Source organism: Pseudophryne corroboree, chromosome 10 (assembly GCF_028390025.1).
Source record: "Pseudophryne corroboree isolate aPseCor3 chromosome 10, aPseCor3.hap2, whole genome shotgun sequence".
Classification (NCBI taxonomy): Eukaryota; Metazoa; Chordata; class Amphibia; order Anura; family Myobatrachidae; genus Pseudophryne; species Pseudophryne corroboree.
In genome coordinates, this window is record NC_086453.1 from 258,190,081 (window position 1) to 258,202,268 (window position 12,188).

Consider the following 12,188-nt stretch of genomic DNA (forward strand, 5'->3'; position numbering starts at 1 on the left):
CTTGAATAGTCTGTAAGTACTTTTTTTCTTTTTGGTTATAGATGACATGCTGACCCTAGCTGATTGAGTAATAGCTGTTAAATGTTGTCTTATATTGCACCAGGTATGACTTACATTAGGTTGCATGTTTTATACTTCCTTAGTTGTTTTTTTCATATACCTTTAGTTGTTCCTGGTTGGTTGTTGACAGGCCACATATCTTACTCTAATTACAGTGGGTCCTATCTAAAAGGAACCATACATCAGGTCATACTGATATTGGTGTTTTGCCCAGGTAATCTCACCCGTTAGGTATATTTGTACCTCGTTGAGGCATGAGGTGTAGGTGGAGGTTTCCCTTGACTATTGGAGCATGGGCACGTGATGCACTTTAAGCACGTCTAATATTGTCCAGTTGTATTCTCCAGCCATTCCTTGACTGTCATTAGGGCCTGGGAGGCACTGGTGGTGATGGTGTAGGTGATTTGGTTTGTTTTCATATTACATTGATTTTAATTGTTTTTAATGTTTATTGTTTAGATGTTTTGAAGTGCCTGTCTTGATAAAGGTCCACATATGGACCGAAACGTCGATGATTGACGGCATCACTTTTGAACCTGATTAAACCGAGTTGATTCAACAATTGGACTCAGAGACTGATTTTGGCGAGAGTGCACCTTCCACTTCGGTGGTAGTTGCGGTATATATATATATATATATATATATATATATATCCGGCTGTGGCCGTCTAAAAATTCTCTAACACTCAATCATGAGTAGATAAATATTCAGATAGATAAGAAACAGACCCCAGCAGATTAAAACAAAGGTATCTAGACAAAAATATCATACTGGCTATTTATTTTAATACTTAAATATACTACATTACATAAAGCCATATAAATAAACAATAAACAATAAGCAATAAGCAGATGAGGTGACAATTCTTCAGCTGCCATTCAGCATTATAGTGTAAATTTGTATATTTCATGGACAGATAGGAAAAGAGAGGAGGTCAAGAGAGGAATTGAAACTGGAACGGGGGAGCAAATGAGAGTGAATGAGAGGGCAATATAGAGCTCAATCAATAAGATCTTTTTTCATCAAATATTGTTCAATTCAATATTTTCATTAAGGCCGCACGGTTCAAGTGTTTTCAACTTGAAAATCCAGAAGGCCTCCCTCCTATAGAATAAATTGAACCGATCACCCCCCCTTTCTGTAAGTTTTGCTTGCTCTAAAGCTAATACACGAATGTTGGCTATGGCACCCAGTTCACAGGAACTCGTATGTCTGGAGAGACTATGTAAGGGACATTTTTTTTATTATATTTCTCCTATGTTCCAAAAACCGCACTTTCAATTTTCTTACAGTGCGGCCTACGTACTGGATGCCACAACCACACTCTATCAAATAGACCACATAGGTGGAGTTGCAGTTCAGAAACTATTCTATTTCAATTACTTCACTCATGTATTGGAGGGGAGAGCACCTCAAGTTCAGAAGCAGATGGTGATAGCAAACCGTTCTTTCCCACCACTAACAAAGCTGACACCAGCTAACAGCAAACAAAATGGAAGAGGGGGATGGGGATGGCACACTTTTGAGGCTTCTTTGACCAAGAAGGATAACTGTGCAGGCAGTAATAAAATTAATCCTGAAACCTCAGCCCTGCTATAACACTAAAGGCTAAATCGCCTCTTTTTCCTGCCAGTATTGAAACGGACTGTCTGACATGTCTATTTGGATGCTATCACTGAAACAATCATCAACCATTCTTTCAATGGTGACAGCATCATATGCAGTGACAGTAGACATGTCAGTAATTGTAGATAGCTCCTTCAGTTCGGACGAATGTCAAAAGTTGTTCCTGACGGATCTGCATCACCGTCAGCAGGTCTCTTAGGAAAATGTAATTTTTTTCCTCACTGCAGCAGTTGCTGGAGAAAATGAAGATGTTGCCATGTTACGTTCCGCTTGAGCTTACAATTTTCTCACCAACAGCTCTTTACATCTCTGCAGATTTGTGCCCATTGGAAAGAAAGACACAATGTATGACTTAAGCATAGGATCAAGTACTGTCGCCAAAATATAATGATCTGATTTCAAGAGATTGACAACACTTGAATCCTGGCAAAGCGAATTAAGAGCTTCATCTACAAGTCCGTCATACTTAGAACAATCGCTTCATTTCAGCTCCTCCTCCACTTTCTCCAGCCGCTTTTGCAAAATCCTGAAGAGGGGAATGACCTGACTCAAGGTAAAAGTGTCCGTACTAACTTTTCACATGTGACAACTTTGAAGGGTTTGAGAACCTTGCACAACATGGAAATTATTCTACACTGTGCTTGACTCACTCTCCTCATCAGAAGAGTGTGGCGCCTCAGCTGTCTCCTCCTTCACCTCCCCACCTCATTAGCCTCAGACTCAAAAATGACACACACAACACTTAACGTCAAAAAATTACCACACTCAACTCCTACTAAACAAACTGCACATGCACACAAACAGAAACAATGACAATGTACAGGAAAAAAACAGAAAACTAGGACAAACTACTAATAAGCAAGACAATTTATAAGACAAGAGAGCTACCAACCTCAATATAGCGCTCAGTAATCAAAAAAGAACTCTCCAACAACTCACCAACTCCTCAAACCACAACCTCTCATCAATTGAGGCCATAAAATATCGGAAAACAGATTTGAAAAACTCAGACTCTTTGTAATGCGAAAACAATGTATTGGTCATTCCAAGTCCCCTTTATTAAAAAACAAAAGATACTGAGCATACACACTGTGCAATCTTTCAAGCGATTGAATGCTCTTCATATCATTTCATCTTATACAATTTTTTGTTGTTCCTGTACACAAGAACAAAATCTTTAAATCACTGGCAAGAGGTGACATCTACAGAGACCAAATCGAAATGACATATCGCCTGGTCATCTGGTTGGTCGTACACACTACACGATGTGCACCACATTGTTCACTATATCTTCTGATTGACCTGCAGCACGACCAACCAGAAGATGTCAAATATGACGCACGTGAGTGTGCAACTGAGCATTGTGTGATATGGACAATATGTCATTCCAATTTGCCTCAAAATTACATGTCATCCCAATATTGCTCTAGTGTGTACCTGGCCTAGGTCTCATTTGTAATTCAAATAAATCTGTTGAATTCTTAGGGGGATGAATCATTTTGCAAGTGTGTGTGTGTGTGTGTGTGTGTGTGTGTGTGTGTGTGTGTTTGTCAGTTATAGCATTAAACACAGATATGATAAACCATATCTTTTAGTAACGCTTAAACATAGTAATATTGCATGAATTAGTGTAGCGGTAACACTGCTTGTACAGCTCTATAAGCAATGAATTGGTGTTTCTGTTTAGTGTTTTATATTTACCTGGAGAAAAGGTTTCATGAAGATTCCGAAACACAAAGTCTGTCCATTCTCCAGTAAGCTTTCCTTCTCCTGGAGCATAGTATGTATTGTAGTAATCTAATGGGTTAAACTCATCGTTGTAGGTCTGCTCTGTGTTGCAGGGTGTCTCCATGATGTTCTTCTCTCAGGGTGACTTAAATTATGTCTGACTGCAGTTAGATGCTGTAGGATATAAATATTTAAATGATTCAATAAAGAAACAACAACATATGGATTACCTTGCTATTACATTTTGAAATTTGATTTATTTCTCATGTACTTTGAAAAGGTAACAATAGTGAACATTACACACTACACTATTTAGCACGAGACTCAAATCAGTCTCAATTCTTAATTCCATTCTACAAAATGATAGAATCTGATTGGTTGCTATGGGCAACATCTCCATCTTGTATGTTTTAGAAGCTTTAGTCGATCTACCTCTGAGACTCATTAAAGCCCTTTTCCCATTCTGTTATATAGAAATATGTTATCTAATTTTGCAGCATGCTTGTTATTCAAAGTAAAAGTAAGGATCATTCAAAAATCACAAAATATCAAGAACTAGGGCCGGATGTAATGATGTAATGATGCCCAAGATCACCAGAGGTGCAATCTTGTAAGTGATTACCCCTTCAAAAAATAGTCAGAGAAAGCCTGGCGTCTGGCACCTATGGCGTTCTCAGGCGTTATTACATCCGGCCCCTACACTGCATTTTAATATGTGCATACAACTTTGCAGAAAATACATTACTAGGAATAAACCCAATGGGGAGGTATTCAATTGTGTGAAAAGTTAGTTGGGAGTCTGTTTCTTCATATGTAATAGACAGAAAAAACAGACACCCAACTGACTTTTCTGACAATTGAATATCCCACAATAAATCTACCTCGGCTAAAGGGGATGCACCCACATGCTTGTGCTCCAGGCACCTACTCCAGCCAGGGGTTCTGTCTGGGGCACGTCAGAGCTACTTTGCACCCACAGCCACAGCTATTAAATAGACCGCCAGGTGAAGTTTTCCAATCCTTGGAGTAACAGAGGTGATGGGGGTGCCAGTGGGAGTGCCCCCATTCAAAATATACAGCAGGACATTTGTGGCTTATTGCCCTACAGTAGCACCACAAGTCCCTGTTCACATGCTGCACCCCTGACCTCTGCACTTTCTCCAAAGAAGCCAGCTTAATAAACCTACAAAGAGGATCACAGAAAAAAACAGGGAAGTAAGTATTGGCTTTCTCTTAGGTGAACCAGGAGGAATAGGGACAGACAGGCACAGGAAAATGGCGCTGGAGACACAATAGTGGGATGGTGCTGGAGAGACAGTGAGATGTTGCTGCAGACACAAGAGGGAGATGCTGGAGACACAGGGAAATTGCACTGGAACAGAGGAGGGATGGTGCTGGAACATAGGTGGGATGGTGCTGGAGAGATAGTGGGATGGTGCTGGAGAGGCAGTAGGATGGTGCTGCAAAAACAAGGGGATGGTGTTGGAGACATACTGTAAGACGGATGGTGATAGAGACACAATGGGGATGGGTTGGAGACAAAGGTGGAGTGGTGCTGGAATCACATGTGGGTTGGTACTGAAGAATCTGGTGGGTTGGCACTGGAGTCACAGATTGGTTGGGGCTGAAGGCACAGGGGGATGGTACTATAGAAACACAGTAAGGCTAGAGACATAATGGGTATTGTGCTGCAGAAACACAGAAAGGGTGGTGCTGGTGACACAGGGGGTGGTGCCAGAGTCACAGGGGTATGGTGTAATGAAAACACAGGGGGGATAGTGTTGGAGACACAGGTGGGTGTGTACTTGAGACATCAGTAATGTGCGGTGAGATAAGGCAGGTGGAGGCAGGATTTTTCTGTCATACTAACGTATATGTTTACAAAAGAAAAAAGAGGTAGATTACTGGTGCACCATTCAATATTCTATACAATTAGACAATACAATATAACTTTTATTATAGAATTAATTAAAATTACATCAGTCCCCCACAAAAGAATATGAGATGGAAAAATATTAAAATTATAGAAAATATAAAGAGAGTTGAAAATGTAAAAATATTGTGCCATAGGCCTCTTTGTACAATTGTTCAGGCTCATTGGACTATTCTATATGTTGATCATGTACTTCACCCTAGTGGGTGTCTGAGTGGTTAATAATACAGTATATTACATATGGTTCAAATGTTATCTGGTAAATAAGCCAAAGTGTGTTGCTACAACCTACACAATCCTCACTGGTTTATTACAATGAAGCTACTTCCAGGAGATCATCCGTGTGTTGTCTTTCTTATAAATATCCTACTCATTGCTTTCCATATGTCATATATAGTTTCAATGCAAAGGAGTATGTATGCTAACATAAATGGTGTAATGTTCGGGATAATGTCCTTATAGTAATTAGATCCCTTTTTATATCTTATCAGAATATACCATTCCTATAGGAGTGGAAATTATTACATACTGCAACGTCCTATTAAATGTTTAACAGATGTCCTAGGGCAGAGTTGACCATCCCGCGGCTCTCGAGCCGCATGCGGCTCTTTCATCCACCGCATGCGGCTCAGCCGGCTCCTGGCCACCGCTGCCCTGGGCACCCCTTCCCCCGTGCTGCTCACCGCGCTGCTGCTGTCTGTGAGGGGAGGAGAGCGCAGCGTGCGCCTCTCCTGCCCCTCACTCTCCGGCGGCTGTGTCTCTCTTCAATTCAGCGCCGGTCCGTGAGCCAATCAGAGCTCGCGGACCGGCAGCTGCGTGGCACTGTGTGGGGACATGTATATCTGGCACTGGGGGCATATCTGGCACTGTGGGGACACTGCATTGGGGGCATAGCTGGCACTTTGGGGACATATATATCTGGCACTAGGGGCATAGCTGGCACTGTGGGGACATATATATCTGGCACTGGGGGCATAGCTGGCACTGGGGGGAAATGTATATCTCGCACTGGGGGGCATGTATATCTGGCACTGGGGGGTCATATGTATCTGGCACTGTGAGGCATATATATATATCTGGCACTGTGAGGCAAATATATGTATCTGGCACTGTGGGGCATATATGTATCTGGCACTGTGGGGACATATGTGTATGTGGCACTGTGGGGACATATGTTTCTGGCAGTGTGGAGGCACCCATTTTTTGACATTTTTATATGTATGTGGCACTGTACCGGGGCATTATATATATTTGGCACTGTACAACATGACTTAAAACGGAGTTATGACACAAGGTCATACTCCTACAAACGTCATAACGAAAGGTGTGCGCACAAAATGGGGTGTGGCTTTGTGAAAACTAGGCCATGCCCCCATGTTTGCGTGCGCGCCTTCAGCGTGCGCATGATACTGTCTCTTGCCCTTAACTACAGATTTTTTCTGGCTCTTTGCCTCTGACTGGTTGGCCACCCCTGTCCTAGGGTATTGCTTCTGTTATACCTGAATGACGTTATGACAAACTTCTCACTGCATTCTATAAGTCTAGCAATGTTATTTCCTTTAGAAGCTAATGAAGGATCAGGCTTATTATTGATGTTACAATAGCCACTCCAGAGATTGTTCATAACACATTTTATGTTTCCATAATTAATCTATAATCTATGTAATACATTAATCTATGTAATACATACAGCTACTCCAGTTATACGCACATGGTCAGGGCAATAATTGGTGGCTATCACTGCCTTTATAGGTCAGGCAGTGTGATTTTCATAAGAGTATTATGACTTATATAGTGAGCAGGAGCAATGTATGTTGTACACGTTTATGAAATACAGGTGTTGTGTAATTCCACTGTCACTGCCTGTAAGGACTTGGCAGTGTTATACTCACATCATAAACAGACTTATTCCGATTGTGTGTATTTATTCAAAGGCATTTTATAAAACAGATTGCACTCCTTATAGAAATCTGACCGTATAACGTTATTGTCAGGCTATTCAGCACTGCAGTCTGTCTCATAGCCTTGGTTAACACTCCAGACAGTTATGGGTACAATTTCATGCTCTTTCCAGCTTAGATAGCTTGTTTCGGAGCACTAGTTAGATACAATGTTGCAAATATAGCACTTTGCAGTCAGCAAGTGTGTATTAAACAGCTGACGAGTGAAGCCCATCTGCTATTAATAAGAAACAAGACTAGTCTCCAGCTATCCTGCAGCAGTATATACTTGTGTGACAGCCTGTAGCTTTTCATCAATATGGTTAGCTGGCTCACTATGATAGTAGTTACCTCCCCCTACATCCCGCCCCCTCACAATCCCAATGGTCGGTATGCCGACCAGCAGGGACTATTCCCACTCGTGGGTGTCCACGTCACCCATAGAGTGGGAATAGAACTCGTGGCATTACACACCCGATAGTATACGTATTACAGTACAGTAGTTTGCAGGAAACTATGACCTGCAAACTTTCTTTGTTCTAGAGCATAGAATTGCCACCGAGCAACAGCTGGTAGGGTGGGTTAGCAAGCCTCCTGATTATCGCTGGAACAAGTTCAAATGAAAACTAAAAAATCCCTTAGCTTGATCCTACAGAGGAGGGCCGGGCCAAGCATCTGCTCTCTGAGCAAAAGGTCATGTGACCGCTTGGACCCACCCTTAGGTAGATTTTTTGAAAGCCTACTGATGGCAATCGCAAGCCTAGACTTGGATAATGAGGAAGTACATAATTTGAGGTACATCACTTCAAATGCAAGGAAAGAAGAGACTGACATGAATCTTTTATAATGTTTACTGAACTGGTAACAAAAACATAGTTTGGATCAATGTTAGGAAGTTATGGTAAAAAAAAAAACATAACAGCATGAAGGACGTCCACAGACTAAGCACAGCTATGGGCCCAACTGATATTAAAGAGAAAGAACAGATGTTGACTTGACCAGAAATTGGACAACTAAATGGTGTGACAGAAGCAATAATTTTATGTCTCTAGCTTTTGATGCCTGTGGCATCTCATGCTCCCCTGGCCCACCCAGGAGAAAGCAACTCTGGACAGAGCAACCAACAGACCTAGCAAGGTAATGGGTGGGTAAGGTGGGTGCTGTTGCTAGATGGCAATCCTATTCCCTAGAACAAAGAAAGTTTTCATGTCATAGATTCCAGCAAACTACTGTTTGTTCAATGGGAGACTTGCCACTTAGCAACAGCTGGTGGGTAGACTACCACATACCTGATGGTTACTTGGAAGACCAGTTGGTCTCCATTAATGCTTGGCAAACATTTACTCAGAGGACCAACAAGTGGCATGCATTATGGAAAGTAGGAACATACTTTTTGTTGCTACACTGGTGTCGGCATCCCAGAAGGAGTGTCCCTTAAATTGGGAATGGTAAATGCCATGGCTTTTCATAGCTGTAACTATTCATTCTCTATTTATAGAAGGTTTGGCAAGCCAAAGGAGTTTATCGCAAGTAAAAACTACCTGCAAAGATTCACATGTTAGCAGAACAGTAAGTTTCAAGTACTGTATGAGTGAAGCTGATTATCCAAACAAAGACTTGGATTTGTCCATTCTCAGACTAATCTACATAATTTTCAAAGGGGAGTTTTTTGGATCAGTAATATAAATTAAGGTTGGTCCAGCACCTCTGGCCACTAAAGTTTAACTTAGTAATAACATGAATTTCCTTAATAAAAGGACACTCTCTGAACTTGTGTCCAAGGTCAAAATAGGTTCTATATCCCAAGTACTAGAATATTGTGGATTAATAGCACTGGGTAGTAAAAAACATGTCTTCAGTTATCTTTGGTGAAAACAAGGCAAGAGCTGCACTATAAAGCAGATGGTGGCAGATTCTAGGGCTACTTCATATTTTGCAGCCAGAAAGTCCAGGAAGGAAAGAAGCTCATCTAGCTGTATTAGCAGTAGTATACCATGCATTAAATTATCTAATCATGGCAGGATACAGTATCTATCCTTGCATGGCCTCAGTGAGGCAATGATAAGGACTACTGTAGAAGACAATCTTAGATGGGTACACGCTAAGTGATATATTGTACAATATATATTTTAATGTGGCTCAAAATGATATATCATGCATCGTATAGTGGGACAAAGCAATGAACAACTGCTGGTAGTTACATCTATGATGTAATGATACATCACGCCATTGTACACCGGATTGTGCAGCAAGTACAGTGGCACAATATATCATTACATAGTGTAGCACTATTAGTGTGGCACACATCGTTCTGGTGTGTACTCAGTTTTAGTAGCCCATTAATGTCATTTTCCACATGTATGGTGACAACTTGTCCAGGAGATCTGGAGTTCTCTGGAAGTAGTCTTTGGAGGGACCTAGAGGAATTTAGGGTCCTTTGCACAACTAGCTAATTAAAGGGATCCATACCCTGTATGGCCAGAGAACATATACCAGGATTAACTGGGATACCTTGCCTACTTTCTTTTTGTGCAATATCTTCAGCAGACAAGTAGGTGATGGACAGGTGATGTACATATGTGAGAAAAAGTTTTGTCCACGGGAAAGACATTACATCCCCCTTCAATGATCCCTGTTTCCACACTCTGGGTACAAAGGTACTGTAGGAACCTGAGCTATAGAAAGATTTGCAAAATGATCTATTCTAGGAACCGCTGAAGGTTTGAACCAATGTTTGAAATATTAATTTAAGGGAACTTTGCCCAAAGTCAGGTAAACAGCCTTTGAATATCTCATTCCCTAATCCCTAGGGCTTTTGTAACAGAGATCTAGGTCACCCATCATGTTTAGAGTAGAAAATGCAGTTGTTGTCCAGACATATTTGGACTGCAAATTCCAATAGTTGACTGGGAATTAAAGCTCTGAGGGCTAACATGGCTGGCCTTAACTAGAGCAGATAAATATGAGCCTACTACTTCATTATGTACGATCTGCCTCTCACTGTCTTGTTTTGAGTGAATGCTCCCCAATTGTGTAAGGAAACATGGAAGAGCCTTAGGTGCAAGTACTTCACTTTTCTAAAAGCTTTGTCTAAGTGTATATTCTGATGTTGAACTATCAGTGAAATGTAATTCTGACCACTTTCTCTGGAAGAGCCGTCAGAGAGAAAGAAGAGATAGCTTCTATGTTTGGAAAGGAGTCAGAATAGATTTTAACTAATTTATGGAAAATCTGAGCTGGCCAGGATAGACAGAGTTAAACCTTGGTGACTGATTAATATGTCCTGGTCTATTATGCAGTGGACTACTTTCTGACGAGGTGACAATAACATAACATGGAACCACTTTCTTTCATTAAATGTGTGCAGGTGTAAGGTGCTATTGAGATTTCAAACACCATTACAGTCCACTGACACAGCTGGTCTCATTAGAAAATATCAAAGCTGCCTATGGTTATGAAGAACTGAGACCAAAAGTAAAATCTCATAAACATTAGGTCTATTTTGAGACAAAACCAAATTCTGGCCAAAGGAAATCATCCTGAACCTTCTGTCTTGTAAGTTTGTATTCAGTGCCTTCACATTTAGCTGTAGTCTGATTGAGTCAATTGACCTCTATGAGAAATTCTGTTCTAGAAGGCTGGGTCTGCTAATGTTTAGTAGCTACTAGATACTCTAATTTGCAGAAAAAACCTACAGATCCTGGTCTACCATCCAGAGCATGGACAGTTTTCACACTGCTTAGTTTACCAGCTATGGCAGAATCAGGCTTTCTGAACAAAAAGCAAAGGACCATCAGCATCACTTATTTTAAAAGTGAATTTGCCTTAACATTTAATCCATGGGGTTGCTTTGAGACTTATCACCCTCATGTGAACCAAAAGAAGAGTCAACTTCATGGCAATTAGTGCAGGTACATCTTGGAGACCTGACTAACACTTTAAAACCCATTTGTGTGACTAGGGTTGCTCTACAGGCTAGTTGGGCAAACTTGTATACCTCTGACTAAGCTTCCAATATAAGCTATATCATTTGGTGGGAGATCTTGGCCAGTGCCACACTTAGCTATTAGTATGTCACTATACATGTCTCTGAAGAGGCTGAGGATCTAGTCACCTCTTCTGACTCACAGTCCACTGAAGAGAGACATGCTAGACATACAGACTCAGGAGAGTTTAATAGTGGGGCATAGTGCTGGGACCCCTTCTGTCTTAATGGGTGCCCTAATGGTGCCAGCTTCAGCCAACGGTACTTTGCAAGCTACCAGCATGAGAAATATGTCTGGTGTGGACACTGGCGCTTTGCTGCCTGCGGGCAATTTCAGTGAAGGATACATTTTGCCTGAACAGGCATCCCTGTATGAATTTTCCTCCACATTCACTTTTGCACCTGATGTTTTGCTGCCTGCGGGCAATTTCAGGGAAGGATCCGTTTGGCCTGAACAGGCATCCCTGTGTGAATGTTTCTCCACATTCACTTTTGCACCTCATGTTTGCCACCTGCGGGCAATTTCAGGGAAGGATCCATTTTGTCTGAAAAGGCATCACTGTGTGAATTTTTCTCCACATTCACTATAGCACAACATGTTTTGCCACGTGTGGAAACTTCAGGAACAGAAACATTTTTGCCTGAACAGGCATCCCTGAATAGTCTCTGGAGGAAGAGGTGTGTTTGGCAGTGATTTGTACCACATACTCTGAAGTACAAACAAAATATCTATTCCACCCACTTAACAGAAAAAATACTTATGTTTATCATAATAAACAGTTTAAATAATAAACAATCACTGCCAGCAGGAACAGAGTACTTTGGGGGTCATTCCGAGTTGTTCGCTCGTTATTTTTTTCTCGCAACGGAGCGAATAGTCGCTAATGTGCATGCGCAATGTCCGCAGTGCGACTGC

General features: G+C 41.3%; 1 protein-coding gene across 3 annotated transcripts in view; it reads right to left on the reverse strand.

Annotated features, from left to right (window-relative positions):
* Window positions 1-12,188, reverse strand: part of LOC134966458 (indolethylamine N-methyltransferase-like) — a 250,349-nt gene that overhangs the window by 91,212 nt on the left and 146,949 nt on the right. For all 3 annotated transcript variants that reach the window (XM_063943214.1, XM_063943213.1, XM_063943215.1), the window contains exon 2: window positions 3,388-3,588. In XM_063943214.1, coding sequence (XP_063799284.1) covers window positions 3,388-3,538 — 151 coding nt within the window. In that variant the 5' untranslated portion in view covers window positions 3,539-3,588. The remainder of the gene's footprint in view (window positions 1-3,387; window positions 3,589-12,188) is intronic.